This window comes from Pseudophryne corroboree, chromosome 9 (genome assembly GCF_028390025.1).
Source record: "Pseudophryne corroboree isolate aPseCor3 chromosome 9, aPseCor3.hap2, whole genome shotgun sequence".
Taxonomy (NCBI): Eukaryota; Metazoa; Chordata; class Amphibia; order Anura; family Myobatrachidae; genus Pseudophryne; species Pseudophryne corroboree.
Genome location: NC_086452.1, coordinates 93,767,090 through 93,791,589, shown reverse-complemented (window position 1 = coordinate 93,791,589; position 24,500 = coordinate 93,767,090). Strand labels below are relative to the sequence as shown.

General features: G+C 48.8%; 1 protein-coding gene across 3 annotated transcripts in view; it reads right to left on the bottom strand.

Annotated features, from left to right (window-relative positions):
• LRRC42 (leucine rich repeat containing 42) overlaps window positions 1-24,500 on the bottom strand; it is a 59,897-nt gene that overhangs the window by 24,361 nt on the left and 11,036 nt on the right. For all 3 annotated transcript variants that reach the window (XM_063939627.1, XM_063939629.1, XM_063939628.1), the window contains exons 3-4: window positions 19,416-19,547; window positions 12,598-12,716 (exon numbers count right to left, since the gene is read on the bottom strand). In XM_063939627.1, coding sequence (XP_063795697.1) covers window positions 12,598-12,716; window positions 19,416-19,547 — 251 coding nt within the window. The remainder of the gene's footprint in view (window positions 1-12,597; window positions 12,717-19,415; window positions 19,548-24,500) is intronic.

Below are 24,500 nucleotides of genomic sequence, written 5' to 3'. Positions count from 1 at the left end.
GAAACAAATAAATGGACATGGTTGTATGAAGAAGTGACATATCAGTTTGTGTGACACATGTTCATGAGAATGTACTGCAGTGCCCACAAGTCTATGGGCCTAATTCAGACCTGATCGTAGCAGTAACTTTGTTAGCAGTTGGGAAAAATCATGTGCACTGCAGGTGTGGCAGATATAACATGTGAAGAGAGTTAGATTTGGGTGGGTTATATTGTTTCTGTGCAGGGTAAATACTGGCTGCTTAATTTTTACACTGCAATTTAGATTTCAGTTTGAACACACCCCACCCAAATCTAACTCTCTCTGCCCGTTATATCTGCCCCACCTGCAGTGCACATGGTTTTGCCCAACTGCTAACAAATTTGCTGCTACGATCAGGTCTGAATTAGGCCCCATGTACAGAGAAGGTGTCTGCTCCAAAAGGCTCTGTTGTGCTGTCAGTAACTGAATGACCCCCAAGTCCGATGGTTCTCAGCCAACCTGCAATATTTCAGCCACAGCCTGAAAAACTATGTTCTATTAATGTTGTGTCTGAATACTGGACCGTGCATGCAGTCTGCCTTAAAAGTGTTTTTTCTCTGTCATCCATCTGGGGGACGCTGCACCGTTACTTGTGGGGTTAGAGGTGTGTGGTAGTGGAGTTTGTCACAGAACTATCAAACAAACTGCCTCCTCCCCCCTCTAACCCCTCCCATCTCCTTCCTGCACAGCCCTCAGCTCAGTTTTAGTTTTGTGCCTGTGGAGTACAGACACAGTTTTCTTTTTCTCTTTCTTTATTATTGGAATTAGTTAGGTTCTTCTTAATCATTTTTATTTTCTTCTCTTTTTCTGAAGTACCTAGTCCCTGTTTACAGGTGACAGGTACTACTGATGTGGATTTAGTTAGAATTGTCCACTCTGCACTGCCGCTGGAGGCCACCACACTTAGGTCACTGGGGCCCCATTCTGCTATACCATGATGAATACAAGATGCGGCAAGGATAAGGTACAGGACGGCCACAATCTGTCACTGACAGTATTGGGCTGTCCCCTCTATTTATATCCTTCTTTATTTTGGATTTTTATTTTTATCGGCCTTTTCCTCCCTCCCCTCCTCTCCCCTCCTCTCCCCTCCTCTCCCCCCTCCTTTCCTCTCTTCCCTCCTTCTCCACCACGGGCTGCGCTCCGGAGCTTACGGGGGAGTGATTCTGCAGGGGCTGTTATAGTGTGCTGAGCAGCGTCCGGGAGAGTGATGTTGCGCTCCCCGGAGCTGCCGTACAGTTTGTCTATTGCCGTGAACGCCGCTGGGTGTAGCAGCGCACAGGAGACAGGAACTTCCGGTTACCGCTAAACTCTCCCTGAGAGCAGTCGCGGCTATGACGTAGTGAATACAGGGACGGATTCCCGCCCTGCTATGCCCGCGCTTTCCTCCAGTGTACAGTGGGCTCCGGGCTCCATTTTCTCCAGCTGCAGACGGGGGACGCTGTGCTAAGCACACGGCGGATCCCACTATTCTCAGGGGAAGATTTCCATTAGAAAACACTTCTTACTTTCTTTTTATCAAAAGGGGATCAACTAACTGCAAGTATAATTGTGGGTTGTTTTTTTCTCTAGCTTTAGTGAGATAACAGTCATCCCTTATGGTGTCACTAGTATTGTGGGTTCACTACTAGGTCACTGTTATAGTGGGTTGATAGTTCATTTATAGTCCTTTTACATATTTGTTTTAATAAAAAAAAAAATAAAAAAAAAGGAATATGGCCAGTAAGCCGGACAAGACTACAAAGGGGAAAACAGCCTCAGTGGTTTATTTTTCTTGTTCACAGCGTGGCTCAAAGCTGGCTAGGGGCAGCGCGGACGTGGGTACCCTCTGTACTTCGTGCTCTGGTGCGTCAGTGGCGGATCAGCAGGGAGGTTCCCCAGATCAGTCTATGCCACCATGGGCAAAGAACATGGTGGATGCAATTTCTGAATTGAGTCAGTCCAGATTGGAGGCTGAATCCGGTCAGGCTTCAGTAGAGCCTCTGTGGGCCCAGAATATGGGCAAGTGCCTTACTGATTTAACTCAGTCTTTGAACAAATTTGTAATTTCTGCCAACAGTTCCACTGCTACAAAACGGCCACAGCCGTTACCCGCTATAGCATTTCCGGGGGAGGAGTTGGAGTCTCTGACATCTCCGCTGGAAGAGGGGGAAGTAGATCCAGAATGGGACGAAGTTTCGACTTGGGAAGACGAGGAGTTATCTACTAGTTCAGGTGTTAGATTGCTGATAGAAGCCATTCGTCAAACTCTTAATATTCAGGATACGGCAGTAGCGGAGACTTCCTCTGCTTTCTTCAAAAGACAGAAAAGACAAGTTACGGTCTTCCCTTCTTACTCTCATTTTGCGGATATTTTAAAAGAGCCCTGGCTTAAACCGGATTCTCGGTTCCAGGCTCCTAAGAAATTAAAATTTCTATATCCTTTTACAGAGGAGGACACAAAATTTTGTGAGACAGCCCCAAAGGTGGACGCTCCTATTTCACATTTAGCAAAAGCTACGGTTATTCCCTCTGTACAGTCTGTGACTTTAAAAGACCTTACAGATAGAAAGATAGAAGCAATACTTAAATCTATGTTTTCTTTAATCAGGTGTTTCTCTACGTCCAATTCTCGCTGGCGCCTGGGTTCTTAAGGCCGTGGATGACTGGCTAGCACAGGTCGTATCTGGAATGCAGTCGGATGATCCGTCGGAAGCCATCCAATTAGCAGAACAGATCTCGGAGGCTCTTACTTTTGTGGGTGAGGCCTTGTTAGATTCTGCTGCACTGCAGTCCCGTGTCTCTGCCTTGACCGTGTCAGCAAGACGGTCTCTTTGGCTTCGGGTTTGGAATGCTGATTCGGACTTGAAGCAGACCTTGATGGCGGTACCCTTTGAAGGGGAATTTCTTTTTGGATCGGAGTTGAAGAAGATTATTTCAGATACTACAGGAGGCAAGAGTCCTTTTCTTCCGGTTGCTCCTCAAAAACCGAAATCCACGAAGTTTCGGTCCTTTCGTACGCAGGGCAGAGGTAGTTACCATTCCTTTCGTGCCTTCTCCAGATTTCCACGACGAGGGTCATTCAGAGGTAGAGGATCCCAGGCTACTCGCAGACCAACCAGTAAGCCTGCCGACAAACCTGCTGCATGACGGTTCAGGACTTCAGGAGGGATCGATGAGGGTTGGAGCTCGGTTACTTCAGTTCAAGGAGACGTGGCTCCTGTCGAAACCAGATCGGTGGGTATCGGGGGTCATATCCAGAGGATATATGTTGGATCTCGAAGAACCAGTTCCATACCGTCTGTTCGTCACTCCTCTCCTAAACGATTCCTCCAGACGTCAAGCTCTTCTTCATGCAACAGCCACTCTCTTACGCAATGAAGCAATTCTTCCGGTTCCCACTCAGCAAAGGGGTCGTGGATTTTACTCGGGTCTTTTTCTCGTGGACAAACCGGACGGTTCGTTTCGACCCATTTTAAATCTCAAAGCTCTCAATCCATAGCTCTCAACCCAAAAATTCAAGATGGAATCCATTCGCTCAATTATCGCCGCCATGGAGCCAGGAGAATATTTGGCATCAATAGACATAAAAGACGCCTACCTACATGTCCCTATTTGGGCGGGTCATCAATGTCTTCTGAGATTTGCAATCGGACCTTGGCATTTTCAGTTTCAGGCTCTTCCCTTTGGTCTATCCACGGCTCCTCGGGTGTTTACAAAGGTCATGGGCCATGTAGTGGCGGTTCTGCGTTGTCAGGGTGTCAACATCACTCCATACTTGGACGATCTGTTACTCAAGTCCCCGTCAGAGATGATCCTTTATCAGAACTTGCGTCTCACGATAGAGACTCTGCAGTCATTCGGTTGGATAGTAAACTTTCCAAAGTCGTCTTTGATTCCTTCCCAGAAAATTATATTTCTGGGACTTTGATTCGACACCAACAACCAGAAGGTGTTTCTTCTTTCGGACAAGATTCAGGATCTGCAGTCCAGAATTCGGACACTGTTGCACTTACCGGTAGTTTCGGTCCTCAGATGCATGCAAGTGTTAGGCAAGATGGTGTCGGCCTTCGATGCAGTGCCATATGCCAGATTTCATGCCCGACCTCTTCAGACTCAGATTCTCAGCGGTTGGACGCGGATGGAACCACGTCTCGAATTGCAGTTGATTCGATTATCGGTAAAGACTCATCAATCACTTCACTGGTGGCTTCACAGTCACAATTTGTCAAAAGGAGCTCCGGTCACGATTTGGTCTTGGTTGTTGGTCACCACAGACGCAAGCCTCAGCGGTTGGGAAGCGGTGTTCCAGACTCATCACTTTCAGGGACGCTGGAACAGTCAGGAGTCGAAATTACAGATCAACATTTTGTAGTTGAGGGCAATCCGATATGCACTTCTTCAGATTCAAACCATGGTACAAGGTCATCCAGTTCGTGTTCAGTCCGACAACGCCACGGCAGTGGCTTACATAAACAAACAGGGAGGAACTCGAAGCTGGGCCGCCATGAGGGAAGTCACTCAGATTCTCACGTGGGCGGAACATTGGGTTCCGGCGATATCCGCAATTCACATTCCAGGAGTCGAGAACTGGGAAGCGGCTTTTTTGAGCCGGCACACGATTCATCCGGGAGAATGGGAGCTTCACCAGGAGGTGTTTCTAACTCTAGTAGCCCGCTGGGGAATGCCCGACGTAGACCTGATGGCATCTCGTCTCAACAAAAAGATCCCTCACGACGGCTCGCGTACTCAGGATCCTCAAGCACTTCTAATCGATGCTCTGACAGCCCCGTGGCAGTTTCAACTGGGATACGTGTTCCCGCCAATTCCTCTGATTCCATGTCTACTTCAACGTATTCGGCGAGAAGGTCTCGCAATCATTCTGGTGGCTCCGGACTGGCCACGCCGGCAGTGGTACACTCTGCTGCACGACATGGTCGTCGGGGAGCCATTTCGTCTCCCCCTGCGACCAGACCTCCTTCTTCAAGGACCATGTCACCACCCAGATTTAAGTCGGCTGGCTTTGACGGCTTGGTTCTTGAATCCAACATTTTAAGAGCAAAAGGTTTTTCTCGTTCTGTTGTGCAGACGATGATTCAGGCTCGGAAGCCAGTGACTTCTGGAATTTACCACAGGGTATGGCGCATTTACATTGCTTGGTGCGAAAAGCGTGGATTGACGCCACATTTATTTAGGATTCCTCGTCTGCTGTCTTTCCTTCAGGAGGGCCACCAAAAGGGTTTGAGACTTTCTTCACTAAAGGGTCAGGTTTCGGCCTTGTCGGTTCTGTTTCAACGAAAACTAGCTATTATTCCAGAGTTTCAGACATTCCTTCAGGGAGTACTTCGGATTCAACCACCTTTTATTCCTCCGGTTCCTCCCTGGAATTTAAACTTAGTCCTTAAGGCTCTTCAAAAATCTCCGTTTGAGCCTTTGGAATCTGTAGAATTACGTTATCTAACTCTCAAAGTTGTTTTTCTTTTGGCTATTGCCTCAGCTAGACGGGTGTCTGAGTTGGCGGCTCTTTCTTGCAGACCACCGTTGTTAGTTTTTCATGATGACCGGGTGGTTATCAGGACAAAGCCTTCCTTCCTTCCGAAGGTTGTCTCGGCTTTCCATTTAAATCAGGACATTGTCCTTCCAGCGTTTGCTCCGTCTTCTTCCAGAGAGAACTCCCATTTGGCCCTCTTGGATGTTATCAGGGCCATACGCATTTATTTGTCTCGCACGGAATCTTTCCGTCGTACGGATACATTATTGGTATTGATTGATGCTCCCAAACGAGGTTGGCCAGCTTCCAAGAACACAGTAGCCCGTTGGGTAACTTCGGCCATCAGACAGGCGTATGTGTCTTCCAATGTTTCGGTTCCTAACGCAATTAGGGCTCATTCGACTAGAGCTGTTGGAGCCTCTTGGGCTGTTCGCAGTGGTGCATCTATTGAGCAGCTATGCAGGGCGGCGACCTTGTCATCAGTTCATACTTTCACAAAGTTTTACCGTTTCCATACTTTCGGTTTGGAGACTGCCTCTGCTGGGCGTCGTATTTTACAGACGGCCATGCCGTCTACGTCTCCCTCCTCTCATTAGCTTGCTTTGGGAAATCCTACACGTAACGACGCAGCGTCCCCCAGATGGATGACAGAAAAATAGGGATTTTTGTTTACTTACCGTAAAATCTCTTTCTCGGAGTCCATCTGGGGGACGCTGCGATCCCTCCCGTAGATTTGTCTGGTTTACTCGGTTGTTTTTCTTTTCTATCTCCTTTGGCTTGGCTAAACGTTAAAAGAGCGGAGGGCTGGGCAGGAAGGAGATGGGAGGGGTTAGAGGGGGGAGGAGGCAGTTTGTTTGATAGTTCTGTGCCAAACTCCACTACCACACACCTCTAACCCCCCAAGTAACGGCGCAGCGTCCCCCAGATGGACTCAGAGAAAATAAGAATTTACTTACCGATAATTCTATTTCTCATAGTCCGTAGTGGATGCTGGGGACTCCGAAAGGACCATGGGGAATAGCGGCTCCGCAGGAGACTGGGCACAAAGTAAAAGCTATAGGACTAGCTGGTGTGCACTGGCTCCTCCCCCTATGACCCTCCTCCAAGCCTCAGTTAGGATACTGTGCCCGGACGAGCGTACACAATAAGGAAGGATTTTGAATCCCGGGTAAGACTCATACCAGCCACACCAATCACACCGTACAACTTGTGATCTGAACCCAGTTAACAGCATGATAACAGAAGGAGCCTCTGAAAAGATGGCTCACAACAACAATAACCCGATTTTTGTAACAATAACTATGTACAAGTAATGCAGACAATCCGCACTTGGGATGGGCGCCCAGCATCCACTACGGACTATGAGAAATAGAATTATCGGTAAGTAAATTCTTATTTTCTCTAACGTCCTAGTGGATGCTGGGGACTCCGAAAGGACCATGGGGATTATACCAAAGCTCCCAAACGGGCGGGAGAGTGCGGATGACTCTGCAGCACCGAATGAGAGAACTCCAGGTCCTCCTCAGCCAGGGTATCAAATTTGTAGAATTTAGCAAACGTGTTTGCCCCTGACCAAGTAGCTGCTCGGCAAAGTTGTAAAGCCGAGACCCCTCGGGCAGCCGCCCAAGATGAGCCCACTTTCCGTGTGGAATGGGCTTTTACAGATTTTGGCTGTGGCAGGCCTGCCACAGAATGTGCAAGCTGAATTGTACTACAAATCCAACGAGCAATCGTCTGCTTAGAAGCAGGAGCACCCAGCTTGTTGGGTGCATACAGGATAAACAGCGAATCAGATTTCCTGACTCCAGCCGTCCTGGAAACATATATTTTCAGGGCCCTGACTACGTCCAGCAACTTGGAATCCTCCAAGTCCCTAGTAGCCGCAAGCACCACAATAGGCTGGTTTAAGTGAAATGCTGAAACCACCTTAGGGAGAAATTGAGGACGAGTCCTCAATTCTGCCCTGTCCGTATGAAAAATTAGGTAAGGGCTTTTATAGGATAAAGCCGCCAATTCTGAGACACGCCTGGCTGAAGCCAGGGCTAACAGCATTACCACTTTCCATGTGAGATATTTTAAGTCCACAGTGGTGAGTGGTTCAAACCAATGTGATTTTAGGAATCCCAAAACTACATTGAGATCCCAAGGTGCCACTGGAGGCACAAAAGGAGGCTGTATATGCAGTACTCCCTTGACAAACGTCTGAACTTCAGGAACAGAAGCCAGTTCTTTTTGGAAGAATATTGACAGGGCCGAAATTTGAACCTTAATGGACCCTAATTTGAGGCCCATAGACAGTCCTGTTTGCAGGAAATGCAGGAAACGACCCAGTTGAAATTCCTCTGTAGGGGCCTTCCTGGCCTCGCACCACGCAACATATTTACGCCAAATACGGTGATAATGTTGTATGGTTACATCCTTCCTGGCTTTGAACAGGGTAGGGATGACTTCATCCGGAATGCCTTTTTCCTTCAGGATCCGGCGTTCAACCGCCATGCCGTCAAACGCAGCCGCGGTAAGTCTTGGAACAGACATGGTCCCTGCTGGAGCAGGTCCTTTCTTAGAGGTAGAGGCCACGGGTCTTCCGTGAGCATCTCTTGAATTTCCGGGTACCAAGTCTTTCTTGGCCAATCCGGAGCCACGAGTATAGTCTTTACTCCTCTCCTTCTTATGATTCTTAGTACTTTTGGTATGAGAGAAAGAGGAGGGAACACATACACTGACTGGTACACCCACGGTGTTACCAGAGCGTCCACAGCTATTGCCTGAGGGTCCCTTGACCTGGCGCAATATCTGTCCAGTTTTTTGTTGAGGCGGGACGCCATCATGTCCACCTTTGGTTTTTCCCAACGGTTCACAATCATGTGGAAGACTTCTGGGTGAAGTCCCCACTCCCCCGGGTGAAGATCGTGTCTGCTGAGGAAGTCTGCTTCCCAGTTGTCCACTCCCGGAATGAACACTGCTGACAGTGCTATCACATGATTCTCCGCCCAGCGAAGAATCCTTGCCACTTCCATCATTGCCCTCCTGCTTCTTGTGCCGCCCTGTCTGTTTACGTGGGCGACTGCCGTGATGTTGTCCGACTGGATCAACACCGGCTGACCCTGAAGCAGAGGTCTTGCCTGACTTAGGGCATTGTAAATGGCCCTTAGTTCCAGGATATTTATGTGAAGTGACGTTTCCATGCTTGACCACAAGCCCTGGAAATTTCTTCCCTGTGTGACTGCTCCCCAGCCTCTCAGGCTGGCATCCGTGGTCACCAGGACCCAATCCTGAATGCCGAATCTGCGGCCCTCTAGGAGATGAGCACTCTGTAACCACCACAGGAGAGACACCCTTGTCCTTGGAGACAGGGTTATCCGCTGATGCATTTGAAGATGCGATCCGGACCATTTGTCCAGCAGATCCCACTGAAAAGTTCTTGCGTGGAATCTGCCGAATGGAATCGCTTCGTAAGAAGCCACCATCTTTCCCAGGACCCTTGTGCATTGATGTACTGACACTTGGCCTGGTCTTAGGAGGTTCCTGACTAGGTCGGATAACTCCTTGGCTTTCTCCTCCGGGAGAAACACCTTTTTCTGTACTGTGTCCAGAATCATCCCTAGGAACAGCAGACGTGTCGTCGGAATCAGCTGCGATTTTGGAATATTTAGAATCCATCCGTGCTGTCGTAGTACTACTTGAGATAGTGCTACTCCGACCTCTAACTGTTCTCTGGACCTTGCCCTTATCAGGAGATCGTCCAAGTAAGGGATAATTAAGACGCCTTTTCTTCGAAGAAGAATCATCATTTCGGCCATTACCTTGGTAAAGACCCGGGGTGCCGTGGACAATCCAAACGGCAGCGTCTGAAACTGATAGTGACAGTTCTGTACCACAAACCTGAGGTACCCTTGGTGAGAAGGGCAAATTGGGACATGGAGGTAAGCATCCTTGATGTCCAGAGACACCATATAGTCCCCTTCTTCCAGGTTCGCTATCACTGCTCTGAGTGACTCCATCTTGAACTTGAACCTTTTTATGTAAGTGTTCAAGGATTTCAGATTTAAAATGGGTCTCACCGAGCCGTCCGGCTTCGGTACCACAAACAGCGTGGAATAATACCCCTTTCCCTGTTGTGGGAGGGGTACCTTGATTATCACCTGCTGGGAATACAGCTTGTGAATGGCTTCCAATACCGCCTCCCTGTCGGGGGAAGACGTTGGTAAAGCAGACTTCAGAAACCGGCGAGGGGGAGACGTCTCGAATTCCAATTTGTACCCCTGAGATACTACCTGCAGGATCCAGGGGTCCACTTGCGAGTGAGCCCACTGCGCGTTGAAATTCTTGAGACGGGCCCCCACCGTGCCTGAGTCCGCTTGTAAGGCCCCAGCGTCATGCTGAGGACTTGGCAGAAGCGGGGGAGGGCTTCTGTTCGTGGGAAGAGGCTGTTTGCTGCAGTCTTTTTCCCCTTCCTCTGCCCTGGGGCAGATATGAGTGGCCTTTTGCCCGCTTGCCCTTATGGGGACGAAAGGACTGAGCCTGAAAAGACGGTATCTTTTTCTGCTGCGAGGTGACTTGGGGTAAAAAGGTGGATTTTCCAGCCGTTGCCACCAGGTCCGATAGACCGACCCCAAATAACTCCTCCCCTTTATACGGCAATACTTCCATATGCCGTTTGGAATCCGCATCTCCTGACCACTGTCGCGTCCATAATCCTCTTCTGGCAGAAATGGACATCGCACTTACTCTTGATGCCAGAGTGCAAATATTCCTCTGTGCATCTCGCATATATAGAAATGCATCCTTTAAATGCTCTATAGTCAATAATATATTGTCCCTGTCCAGGGTATCAATATTTTCAGTCAGGGAATCCGACCAAGCCACCCCAGCACTGCACATCCAGGCTGAGGCGATTGCTGGTCGCAGTATAATACCAGTATGTGTGTATATACTTTTAAGGATATTTTCCAGCTTCCTATCAGCTGGTTCCTTGAGGGCGGCCGTATCAGGAGACGGTAACGCCACTTGTTTTGATAAGCGTGTGAGCGCCTTATCTACGCTAGGGGGTGTTTCCCAACGCGCCCTAACCTCTGGCGGGAAAGGGTATAATGCCAATAATTTTTTAGAAATTAGCAGTTTTTTATCGGGGGAAACCCACGCTTCATCACACACCTCATTTAATTCATCTGATTCAGGAAAAACTACGGGTAGTTTTTTTCACACCCCACATAATACCCTTTTTTGTGGTACTTGTAGTATCAGAAATGTTCAAAACCTCCTTCATTGCCGTGATCATGTAACGTGTGGCCCTACTGGAAAATACGTTTGTTTCCTCACCGTCGACACTGGAGTCAGTGTCCGTGTCAGTGTCTGTATCGACCTGAGGTAACGGGCGTTTTATAGCCCCTGACGGTGTTTGAGACGCCTGTACAGGTATTAACTGATTTGCCGGCTGTCTCATGTCGTCAACAGTCTTTTGTAAAGTGCCGACACTATCACGTAATTCTTTCCATAAGACCATCCAGTCAGGTGTCGACTCCCTAGGGGGTGACATCACTAACACAGGCAATTGCTCCGCCTCCACACCATTTTCCTCCTCATACATGTCGACACCGCGTACCGACACACAGCACACACACAGGGAATGCTCTGACAGAGGACAGGACCCCACTAGCCCTTTGGGGAGACAGAGGGAGAGTTTGCCAGCACACACCAGAGCGCCATATATATACAGGGATAACCTTATATAAGTGTTTTTCCCTAATATAGCTGCTGTATATATTAATATGCCAATTTAGTGCCCCCCCTCTCTTGTTTCACCCTGTTTCTGTAGTGTAGGACTGCAGGGGAGAGTCAGGGAGCCTTCCTCCAACGGAGCTGTGAGGAAAAAATGGCGCTTGTGTGCTGAGGAGATAGGCTCCGCCCCTTTTTCGGCGGCCTTTCTCCCGCTTTTTTGTGGAAAACTGGCAGGGGTTAAATACATCCATATAGCCCAGGAGCTATATGTGATGTATTTTTAGCCATTTAAGGTATTTTCATTGCGTCCCAGGGCGCCCCCCCCCAGCGCCCTGCACCCTCAGTGACCGGAGTGTGAAGTGTGCTGAGAGCAATGGCGCACAGCTGCGGTGCTGTGCGCTACCTTATTGAAGACAGGACGTCTTCTGCCGCCGATTTTCCGGACCTCTTTACTCTTCTGGCTCTGTAAGGGGGCCGGCGGCGCGGCTCCGGGACCCATCCATGGCTGGGCCTGTGATCGTCCCTCTGGAGCTAATGTCCAGTAGCCTAAGAAGCCCAATCCACTCTGCACGCAGGTGAGTTCGCTTCTTCTCCCCTTAGTCCCTCGATGCAGTGAGCCTGTTGCCAGCAGGTCTCACCGAAAATAAAAAAACCTATTTAAACTTTTATTCTAAGCAGCTCAGGAGAGCCACCTAGATTGCACCCTTCTCGTTCGGGCACAAAATCTTAACTGAGGCTTGGAGGAGGGTCATAGGGGGAGGAGCCAGTGCACACCAGCTAGTCCTAAAGCTTTTACTTTGTGCCCAGTCTCCTGCGGAGCCGCTATTCCCCATGGTCCTTTCGGAGTCCCCAGCATCCACTAGGACGTTAGAGAAATCCCTATTTTTATACTGGATTATAATAAGAAACCTGCAGAGTGCGTAGCAAACTCTCTCTCAGGACACTTAAAGCCTGTGCACTACAAAAGTGGACAGGCCCTATTTTTGTAGTGCAAATGGAGGGCGAATCAATAGTTTTTTCACCTGCTCTCCCGTCAATTTAGACGGGGCGATATTCAATTGTTTGTACTTGTCGCACATATCGCACCCAAATGCACTGGGTTTATGTGTTTAAGGCAGCTACATCCGTCTAAAGTAGTGGGCGCGTTGTGCTTGGGTGCTCAAAAGTCTACCTTTTGGCGTAGATTTTTGCTCACCCCCTCAGGAGGGTGCAAGAAGAAGTCATGGATGCTCATGGTGCTCACACCCGATTGGCAGAAAAATGTATTGCTCCGTCAGGAGCCACAAAAAACAATTGTATTCCTTCCATAGACAGTTTGTTAGACTGCGACACATGTCGACTGCATTTTACCTAAAAGATCTTGTGAAACCATTAGAGTACAGACTTACATGACAGATCTAGCAGTGTCAGGCATCCAGGTCCTCTATTCAGGACACGCAGAGGAGCAGTCATTTTCCTGATCCCAATATCAGACAGACAATTATCCTTCAAGTATAGCTCCCTCAGGCTGTAAAGACAAGAGCACATAACAAACAACAATATAAGATCTGTTATAATAATCCAACAATAGAAGACACGATTCAGTGCAAATAAATGTATAGCACTCATAAGGAATGGGATTAATGAAAGCAACATTCTATAAAAGGAACTGAATATTGCTGTGAATGCTATAAAAAAAATAGGATTTTAATTACCTAGCGGTAAATCCTTTTCTCGTAGTCCATAAGGGATATTGGGGAATCTAGTACAATGGGGTATAGACGGGGTCCAAAGGAGCCAGTGCACTTTAAATTTCTTCACTGGGTGTGCTAGCTCCTCCCCTCTATGCCCCCTCCCACAGACAGTCATAGGTAAAACAGTGCCCGAAGGAGAAAGGAAATATATGAGAGAAGGAACATGATAACAAAGAGTGGTGAGATTTAATACCAGCACACCACTAACATATAACAACCAGCAACGGCTGGTAACAAGAACAGCAACAGCTGAATAACCACATACCAGAGAACCTGCAGAAAAGTCAACGCACTGAGGCGGGCGCCCAATGGGGGTAATTCCAAGTTGATCGCAGCAGGAATTTTGTTAGCAGTTGAGCAAAACCATGTGCACTGTAGGGGAGGCAGATTTAACATGTGCAGAGAGAGTTAGATTTGGGTGTGGTGTGTTCAATCTGCAATTCTAATTTGCAGTGTAAAAATAAAGCAGCCAGTATTTACCCTGCACAGAAACAAAATAACCCACCCAAATCTAACTCTCTCTGCACATGTTATATCTGCCTCCCCTGCAGTGCACATGGTTTTGCCCAACTGCTAACAAAATTCCTGCTGCGATCAACTTGGAATTACCCCCATTATCCCTTATGGACTATGAGAAAAGGATTTAGCGGTAGGTATTAAAATCCTATTTTCTCTAGCATCCATAAGGGATATTGGGGGGACTTCGTACGATGGGGACGTCCCAAAGCTTCCAGAACGGGCGGGAATGTGTGAGAGACTGCTGCAGCACTGCCTGCCCAAACTGGGTATCCTCTTCGGTCACGGTATCAAACCTGTATAACTTCACAAAGGTGTTCTTCCCCGACCAGGTAGCAGCTCAGCATAGTTGCAAGGCCGAGACTCCTTAGGCAGCCGCCCAGGAAGAGCCCACAGATCTTGTAGAGTGGGCTTTCAGAGGTTTAGGAACAGGTAAGGCTGCCGACACATAGGCCTGTTGGATAGTAAGCCTAAGCCAATGAGCAATGGACTGCTTCGAAGCAGGGAAACCCTTTTACTGCGCATCATAGAGCACACACAAGGAATCCGTCTTTCTGATCCGAGCCGTTCACTTGACATAGAGCTAGGATGTTCCGCTCAACCTCAAATGAAGTCGCCGTAAGTCCGGGTAGACGAATGGTCCTTGTTAAAGAAGATCGCTTCTTAGCGGTAGAGGCCAAGGGTCTTCGACGGACATGTCCAGAAGATCCGCGTACCACACCCTCTGAGGCCAATCCAGGGCAATCAGAATTGCCTGGACTCCTTGATTTCTCATTCGCTTGAGCACCCTTGGGAGCAACGGAATCGGAGGAAACAGGTATACCAGCAGGTAAGGCCAAGGCGACGTCAATGCATCCACTGCCCTCACCTGAGGGTCCCTGGTTTGTGAGAAATACCAGTGAAGCTTCTTGTTGAGTCGAGAAGCCATCATGTCTATCTATAGGCAGCCCCACCGGTCGATGATCAGCTGGAACACCTGGTGGTGGAGTCCCCACTCCCCTGGGTGGAGGTCATGACGACTCAGGTAGTCCGCTTCCCAGTTGTCCACACCCGGAATGAAGATTGCGGACACTGCGCTTGCATTTCTTTCCACCCAGAGGAGTATCTTTGACACCTCTCGCATGCAGGCTCTGCTGTTTGTCCCTCCTTACCGATTGATGTACACCACTGCTGTGGCATGGTCCGACTGAACTTGGATGAGATTGGAGAACTGAAGCCACCACAGGAGGGAAATCCTGGCCTGAGGTGACAGCCGAATCATCCGGTGCATCTGTAGATGTGATCCGGACCACTTGCTCAGGAGATCCTATTGAAAAGATCTGGCATGGAACCTCCCATATTGGATCGCCTCGTAGGAGGCGACCATCATCCCCAACAATCTGATGCAAAGATGGATGGATACACGAGCAGGTCGGAGCACCATGCAGACCATGTCCTGAAGTGTTCTCGCATTGTCCTTCAGGAGGAACACCTTCTGGGCCACCGTATCCATTAACATCCCCAAGAACAGGAGCCGCTGAGTCAGCTCCAGGTGGGACTTCTGTAGATTGAGAATCCAGACCCGCAATCACTACCCTCAGGGATTCCATTTTGAACTTGAAAACCTTTAAGTAAGGCTTCAAGGACTTTAGATTCAAAATGGGCCGTACCGAGCCGTCCGGCTTTGGTATCACAAACAGGTTGAAGCAATAACCCCTGCCGTATTGTGGTATCGGTACTGGAACAATTACATGGGACTGGAGCAACTTTCGGATGGCCTGTTGCAACGTAACCTGCATATCCTCCAAAGCTGGTAAGCTTTATTTGAAAAATCGTTGGGGAGGAGCACCGTCGAACTCCAGCTTGTAGCCCTGAGAAATGAGTTCCCTTACCCAGGTATCCTGGCAGGAGACTTCCCAGATGCGGCTTAAGTGACGCAGTCGAGCTCCCACCTCGAGATCTCCTCGGGGTGGGTGGGCACCGTCATGCTGAGGATTTAGTGGAAGCAGTACTGGTGCTCTGTTTCTGAGAGCCGGTGGTGGCAGGTCTTTTTGACTTACCTCTGGTGCCTCTATTCGCATTGGAGGTACCTCTGGCCCTAGATCGAAATCTGTTAGACAGAAAAGACTGCACAGACGGCCCCGGGTAGGAACACCTACCCGGCGGGGCCCCAGAGGGGAGAAACGTGGATTTCTCAGCCGTAACTTTGGAAATCCACGTATCCAACTCAACACCAAAGAGCCATTACCCAGAAAAGGGGAGGGATTCCACCCCGCGCTTTGATTCTGCATCCGCTATCCACTGACGCAACCACAAAGCCCTGTGTGCCGACACTGCCATGGCAGAAGTCCTAGCATTAATATTGCCCATCTCCTTAAGTGAGTCACACAGGACGCGTGAAGTGTCCTGAATGTGTTTGAGGAGAGTCACCATAGTGACCAGAGGCATAGCCACGGAGAGGCCCTCCTGAATCTGACTAGCCCACGAATGAATGGCATGGGTCATTCAGCAACCTGCTATGACCGACCTCTGCGATACTCCTGCTGCCATGTAAATAGATTTGAGCGTAGCTTCTATTTTTCTGTCCCCAGGATCCTTTATAGCAAAGGAGCCCGGGGCAGGCAGCCGGCCTTTTTGGACAGAGACTGATACATCAACCCCCGGGTGTTCCTCCCAAAATTTCCTACCTTCAGGAGCAAATGGGAAAGTGCGCAAAAACTTTTTTGACACTTGGAACTTTTTGTCTGGATTTTTCCAAGCTAATTTGAATAAGTCATCTAACTCTGCAGAATCAAGGAAAGTGACATTAGGCTTGTTTTGTGTAAAGAAAAACGACTGCTGTGACGCAGCGTCCTCCAGAGGGAGCTTTAACACATCCCATATAGCCAGAATGAGCGGTTCAATACCCTTGGCAGAATCGGAAATCCCCACTAACGGGGTCCAAGTCCACCCCATCCTCCTGTATTTCCTCATCTGAATCAGAGAGTAGAGCAGGCAAACCACGATTTTCTGGTCCTGCATGAGAGGAGGGGGCCTGTGTAACATCTGCCCTAGCAGCTAAGTCTGCAACAGCCTGTTATAGTAACTGAGTTTTTTGTACATTAGCAGTGAGCTGGGATGACATATCAGACATCATAGTTTTAAGAGACCCTAGCCAGGAGGGCTCTGGACCCTCTTCCCCCAGCCCCTTCACTGATTTGTGAAGATTGTCTGCATTGTTAACAAGAAACAGAATCAGATGATACTGGAGAAAAACTAGTGAGACATACACTGCACAGCTTGTGTTTAACCATGTTTCTCAGTAAGCACAATAACATACACACAGACAGTAATACTGTTCAAGCCTGCCCTTACTGTATGTGAGAGGAAACACACCCCTAGCTGCACAGTCCCAGTGAGGCTGACAGCTAATTATATCACAGTAACACTAATAATTTCTGTCCTGTAGAGGACTCAGATAGTGTACAACAGCGGCTCTCCCCCTTTGCTACACCCTGTACCAGTTTCCCAGCGTGTCTTGTGAGGCAGGAAGCGCTGTGTGTGCTGTCTGTGGCTGCATTAAGCAGAGGAAGCCAGTCTACACTGGGGGCTCTAGAGGGTCCCCCCCAGGAGGGTCCCGTATGCCGTGCCCGCGTTCAGCCGCACTGTGAAACGTGTTTTTACTCACCACAGTCGTCACCTTCAGGCTAGCAAAAGGGGTGTGCAGCGTGCTGCGGTTGTGACAGCCAAGACGCAGTGCCCTGCTGAACAAACAACCTCTCAGGACGGTGGTCCTGCAAAGGGGAAGCGGGTCTGCACCTCGCAAGTGGAGAACTAAGCCTGTGAAGAAGTTGCCCATGGGAACCAATCAGCTGCTCCGTACAATTGTATAGTATGCAAATTATAAATGTTACTTCAATGTTTATTGGTTGTTATGGGCAACTTCTTCACTGGCTCACTTCTCCACACTTTTCACTGCTTCATGAATAGACCCCTGACTGTTGACATATTGATGTTGAAACTCAGAAAGGGATGAGCAGAGATTGACATTCATCTATACGTATGAAACTTTACGCAGTGCTGAGAATTAGCAGTTCCCCATGTTGCAAATACCCAATTAATTAAACCTGTTGGATGCAAGGAGAATATTTGATAGCATTATACTATTTTAATAGTACATAGTGTAGTGCAGGGCTTGACAAATTTTTATAAAATGTAGGAGCCAGGCTGAAAGTGTAGGAGATAGACCACCTTGATCCCAACCCAAAGCCACATTACTGAGCAGTTTCAGCCCACCCCCAGACAATCCAACCCCCACACAGCTAAGGGGGCACCCCCAGGCAAACCAGCCCTCCATGGCCTCATTACTGTGCAGCTGCCTCCAGGCAAACAACAACCCCCCCCTGCACGGCCACATTAATGAGCAGCTAACCCCCCCCTACCACCACCACCACCACCGGTCAACCAACCCCCCTGGCCACACAACTAACCCCTCCGCAGTCACCCATCCCATGGTCACATCACTTTCCCCTCCAAAGCAGTAATCCCCGACAACAAACAGACCCTCTTACTGGAGAGCTGTATGCAGTAGTTTGGAGACAGCAGTCAGTGCAGGCTAGGATGAACAGGCACGGCAGTCAGTTCAGGCTAGGATGAACAGGCACGGCAGTCAACATTGGCTGGGTAGGACAGGCACGGCCGTCAGCGCAGGCTAGGACGGACAGGCATTGCAGACAGCGAAGGCTGGGACAGACACTCAGCACATGCTTTCCTGTGCATGAAATGGCTGCCGCAGTACAGGCACACTCACGATTCTCTGCTAGAGTTGACGATGACCTGCTCCCCCCACATAATCTGGAAGCCAGGCAGCAAAATCTAGTGGCCATGGCAACCTGTCCCCTGGGATTTGTTAAGCCCTGGTGTAGTGTTCATTCTAGCACCTTTCAAACCCCGTACAGTTCTTCTTTCCTGCCCTGGGTATCGCTATATACTTTGGTGCTTATAGCACACTCTGGTCTGTATATCAGCACTGATACAGACCAGACTGTGCTAGAAGCACCACAGCAGAGAGCAACACCCCAGGCAAGAAGGCGGAACTGCACGGGTTCTGAAAGGTGCAGGGTGATAGAATGGACACTACTAATAGTGTTTTGCTTTATACTATATCATTTAACCAGTCCTCATGAGTTACAGCATGTCTATTATATGCTGATATAGAACAAATGAGTTTATAATTTTTATAATTTAAGAATGTGCAATATAATAATTTTGGCATAATCACATGTACCACATTTGGTGATGGTTACTACTGTTCTTTTCCTTTTAATTTGGTTTTTAATACATTATAATTAGAGCTACTGGCTCTATTTCTGACATTGTAAGTTATGCCATTAGGTGATATATATATTTCTTTCATTCCAGAAAAAGCATGGGTGGAATTTATCTTCAATGTGAAGTTATTAGAAAACAATAGTAGAAAGGCAACACAAATTCAGGGGTGAATCAGAGTTGCACAAGTCAGCATAGCTCACACAGAACACGCAACATATACAGATATGTAGGCATCTATGAGGCCACACCGCCCTATCCATCCATTTGTGAAAGCAGCAGTCATCATTATCAGTACACGCATGTACTGGCCCTATAAGCGGTGCAAGAGATCCATCTAAAATCAGATGGATCCTTGCAACTCAGCAAAGCCCACAGCATGCCCTCACTCAAATTAACCTGTGTGCAATCGTCCCATTACCAACCGGTTGCGCCTCTTCAGCTGTAAGTGGAGAATGAGACTGAGTTAAGCATGTCTCTGAATTAGCCGAAGTTGCTTATAGTTGGGCTAAGAAGCATGTGCAGTGCTAAAATTGCAGGATCCGTAATCGAGTGCAACTCTGTATCAACTGCTGAATTCCTGGAATAAGGAGTAAGAGGCCAGCAAACGATCCATAACACACCAGGCTACTATGCTTGCCATAGACAGTGGGCATCATACAGCAGTGTACCTGTTTAGAGCCTCGGAGGTAAGGTGGCCAAGCAACTCGTGTTCATCCCCCAGCTTACAGCAGGACAGGTCTAATCTGTGTAGGCCGTGAAATGAGGTGATGGCCTCCAGCTTCTCAGAGACTAACAAATACCTGTGGAGAAAGCACAGCACAGAACTCTTCATAAGCTCACACAGACAGAAATGCCCCCTCTCCCCGCATAACACTTATAGGGTGAGCCAATAATCAGTACAAGCCTTATTGTACGGTGGACTGAGGCCCACTATAAGATTGAGCTTTCTGCTACTACTGTCTAACTTAGTGACAGATCAAATACAGAATAGTGTAACAGTTTTCTTTTCCTACTTGCTATTGTTACGCTGGTCAATGTCAGAATTAAACTGGTGCCATTTTAAGAAACATTACTTGGTCCACCCCGGGATAACGGTCTGGAAGAGGACAGACAAAATATATTGTACTTTATGGGTTGGGGGTCAAAAGACCGCCGGTCACCATGCCGACGCCAGGATCCCGGCTGTTAGATGGCCGGCCGGGGTGAGCGTAAGGAAGCCCCTTGCGGGATCAGTGGCTCGCGGTGCTCGACTCGTGTTGACACCCACGAGTGGGAATAGTCCCTGTTGGTTGGCATGCCGACCGCCAGACTAATCAGGGTTCGGGATCCCGACGTCGGTATTGTGACCGGCGGTCGGGACATAACCGCATCCCGTATTATATTTATAAAGTCCCATCACATATACTGCAATATGCAATACATGTAATGCGGTAGAATGCAAATACAATTTGTAGGAACAGTCAAAGACATTTTTTTTAGATAATCCTTGCTATTTAACCATATCTGTCCCACAATATAAGCATTTGTTCGGACTCCCCAACCCTCTATTCCAGGGGTGGGCAATAAGTGGCCCCCCAGCTACTGTGTGACTGCACATCCCATCCTAAAAAAAAAAAAAAATGGGGCAGGGCATGCTTGCATGTGTAGTTCAACAGCAGCTGGAGGGCCACTTATTGCCCACCCCTGCGCTAATCCCTCACAAGTAGTTATATTTGGACATGGCTCAAAACATACAGATGGAGCGTGACTAGGCGCGCCCGCGACGGAGACGCGCCCCATTCACTTGATCGCCTAGTCACGCCGGGAGTGCACATTTGCGATGAAGCCGCCTCAGATGAGCACGGCACCATCTGTATCAGGAAGAGGAGACTGTTGTTACATGCGGCAGACAGGGTGGTGTATTTATGTGACCTGACCGCCGGTCACAATACCAAAACTACATCCCAAACCCTGAAAAATGGGATTTTTTACTCACCGTAAAATCTCTTCCTCGGAATCCATCTTGGGGACGCTGCATCATGACCTCTGGGTTAGAGTGTGGGCTATGGAGGTTAGGCACAAAAAACACTAAAGCTGACACCTCTCCCCTCTAACCCCTACCACCTCCAGCAGAACCTCAGTCTACGTTTAGCCAAGCCGCAGGAAGGAAGCAGACAAGAAACAATGCAAGAAAACCAGACAAGAAGGGAGGGATCGCAGCATCCACCAGATGGATTCCGAGGAAGATTTTACGGTGAGTTAAAAATCCTATTTCCTCTATCATCCATCTGGGGGACGCTGCGACATGACCTCTAGAAATTCCCAAAGCAAGCTAACAGAGAGGGGGGGGGGGCATCCAGCAGAGCCATACTCAAGTCAGTACGGGCAAACCGAGATTCCTCCAAACCAAAGGCATGGAACCGATAACATTTTGTAAAGGTGTGCACACATGACCAGGTCGCAGCCCTGCACAGCTGTTCCACGGAGACATCACAGCGAACAGCCCAAGATGTCCCAACAGCACGAGTCGAATGAGCTTTTAGCGGAGCCAGAACAGGGAGATCAGAAGACGCGTAGGCCTGATGGATAGCCGCCGTTACCCAACGAGCCACAGTTTTCTTGTAGGCCTGCCAACCCCGCTTAGGAGCATCGACAAGGACCAAAAGACTCTCCGTGCGTCATATCGACACCGTACGAGACAAAGAGATCTTCAAAACCCGTACAACATCCAACAATGCAAGAGAAAAAGCCTCCTACGAAGACGAAGAAGGGGGTTTGAAGGCCGGAAGAACAATCTCTTGGTTGAGATTGAACGCAGACACCAAAAAAAGAGGGCTTCATCTGCAAAACCACACGGCCAGTATGATAAATGAGAAGAGGCGCCTCGCAAGACAAGGCGGCCAGCTCGGAGACCCTCCAAACAGAGGCAATGGCCAAGAGAAAGACCACCTTCAGGGTCAGAAACCGCAAGTCCACTGAATCCAGAGGCTCGATTGGCGGTTTCTGAATGGCCGTGAGGACCAAATTCAAATCCCAAGAAAAGACAGGAGGCACGTATGGCGGCTGTATCCGCAAAACACCCTGAAGAAAACAGCGAACATCCGGAAGGTTAGCCAACCCTTGCTGAAAAAGAACAGACAAGGCAGAGAATTGTCCCTTAAGAGAGGAGAGTTGGAAGCCTTTAGACAAACTGTCCTGGAGTAAAGCCAAAAGGTGCGGAAGGCGATATACCGCCGCTGAGAGACCCTTACGCTCACACCATGCAATGTATAAACACCAATTCCAGTAATAAATCCTGGAAATGACCATCTTCTGAGCATGAAGCATAGTATTCACAACAGAAGAGGACAAACCCTTAGACCTTAAGATGCTGGTTTCAAGAACCATGCAGTCAAAGCCAGACGAGGTAAATCGTGGTGACAACATGGTCCCTGAAGAAGGATATCTGGTAGAAGGGGGAGGTGGTATGGGGGTTCGGCCACCATGTCTTGAATCTGAACATACCAATGGCGACGGGGCCAATCTGAAGCAATGAGGATGAATGGAAGAGCTTTCCTCCGCACCCTCTGAAGCACTCGAGGGCCAGAGGTGGAAATAAGTATCCGAGACAAAAGTGCCAAGGGGAGTCATGACGTTCACGAAAGTAGCCTGAGGATCTCTGCTGCATGCTCCGTTCTGGGGAAGCTTGTTGTTAAGTCACAAGATGCCATCAAGTCGATGTCGGGCTGAGCCCACATGGAGATCAGGGACAGAAAGACTTCCTGATTTAGCTCCCATTCCCCAGGATGAACCGTGTGCCGACTGAGGAAGTCGGCCTCCCATTTTTCTACTCCGGGGATGAAAACCGCTGATATTGCTGGAACCCACAACTCCACCCACCAGAGAACGTGGGTTACCTCTCGCATGGCTCTCCAACTGCGAGTCCCGCCTTGCTTGTTTATGTAGGAGATGGCTGTCGAGTTGTCCGACTGAACGCGAACAGAACGTCCCTGAAGAAGGTCCTGAAGCTGGGTCAAGGCATTGCGAATTTCCCGAAGTTCAAGTATGTTGATTGCTAGGGTCGTCTCCATCCTGGACCACCGACCCTGAAGATGGTGGTGACGAAACACAGCGCCCCAACCCGCGAGGCTGGCATCTCCAAATGGAGAGAGTGACGTGTCTGAGGCGACAGGCGGAAAAGCTACGTGTCAAACCTGAGATTCATGGGGGACGATTGACACTGAATCTGTGTCTGCAAAGTCCTGGCATGTAATCGTGAAAATGTAACTGCCTCAAAGGCAGCCACCATTTTTCCAAGTAATTGCATGCAGCGGAGTAACAACACCCTCGGTAGGTGGAGAAGAGTGTGTATCCAGGACCAGAGATACTGTACCTTTTCGTGAGGAAGAAAGACCTTCTGAACTCTGGTGTCGAAGAGAAGGCCCAGGAACACCATTCTTTGCGATGGTAGAAGTCCTGACTTGGGAAAGTTGATTATCCAACCGAGGGATTGGAGTGTCTGCAACGTCAGCTCGATGTGTTACCTGAGTAGAGTCTCAGACGGGGCCTTGAGTGATAAGTTGTCCAGATAAGGGGTGATAGTGACACCCTGTCTTCATAACAATGAAACTTTGTGAGCCATAATTCTTGTGAAGACTGTGGGAGCCGTGGAGAGGCCAAAAGGCAGAGCCTGGAACTGGTAGTGGAAAGAGGCCAATGCGAAGTGTAAAAGGCGTCCTTTCCAAATCGGTACATGGAGGTATGCGTCCTTTATGTCGATCGATGCCAAAAATTTGTTTGATTCCATGGCCATGATGACTGAATGGATAGATTCCACCTTGAACTTGTCCAAGCAAAGATATGGGTTCAGCAACTTCAAGTTGAGGATTGGTTGAAACGAGCCGTCCGGTTTGTCCACTAGATACAGGGTAGAGTAAAACCCGAGTCCCCACTGTTGAGGTGAGACTCGCACTATGACCCCTGCCTCGGAAAGAGAAGAAACAGCTTGAAGTAAGGCCCGTCTGCGGACCGGGTCTTGAGGAAGAGGGGTTACAAAGAACATGTGTGGCACACATGTCTGAAGCTCCAGAATGTAACCCCTGGAGACGACGCCACATACCCATCGATCATGCTTGGAGTCCAGCCAAATGTCTTGGAACAAAAGTAAGAGTGCTCCTTCCACCTGGGGTTTGATGGCATGACGGGGATAGTCATGCCGAGGTTCTATCAGTTGGCTTAGGTCCCGGTTGACGACTACTCTGGGAGCCGCGGCCCCGAAAGGTGAATCAGGAATGCCCTTGAAAGGACTGGAAAGAATTAAAGGCGCCACTGCCCTGAGGTCGAGAGGACTGAAATCTGGAAGGCTTCAGCACCGGAAGATAAGGACTCTTCCCACCAGTAGCCTTATTGATAATCTTGTTCAGCTCCGGACCAAATAAAAATTCTCCCACGAAGGGAAATGCCTCCAAAGTGTGTTTGGATTCTGAATCGGCGTTTCAAGAACGCGACCATAGCAAGCGACGAGCAATTATAGCCAGGGCAGAGATGCAAGCCTGTAGGGAAACAGAATCCAATAAAGCACTGGTAACATATGACAAGGCCTCCGAGACCTGGGTGGTCAGTGGGAGGACTTGAGTAGGATCCTCAGATTGGATACCTGATACAATTTGTGTAATCCATTCTTCGACAGCCTTAACCACCCATGCATTGGCCAGAATGAGACGCAGGGATACTCCAGTCAGGGTGAAAATGGAATTTAAAACCGCTAAACTCTTCCTATCCGCTGGATCCTTTAA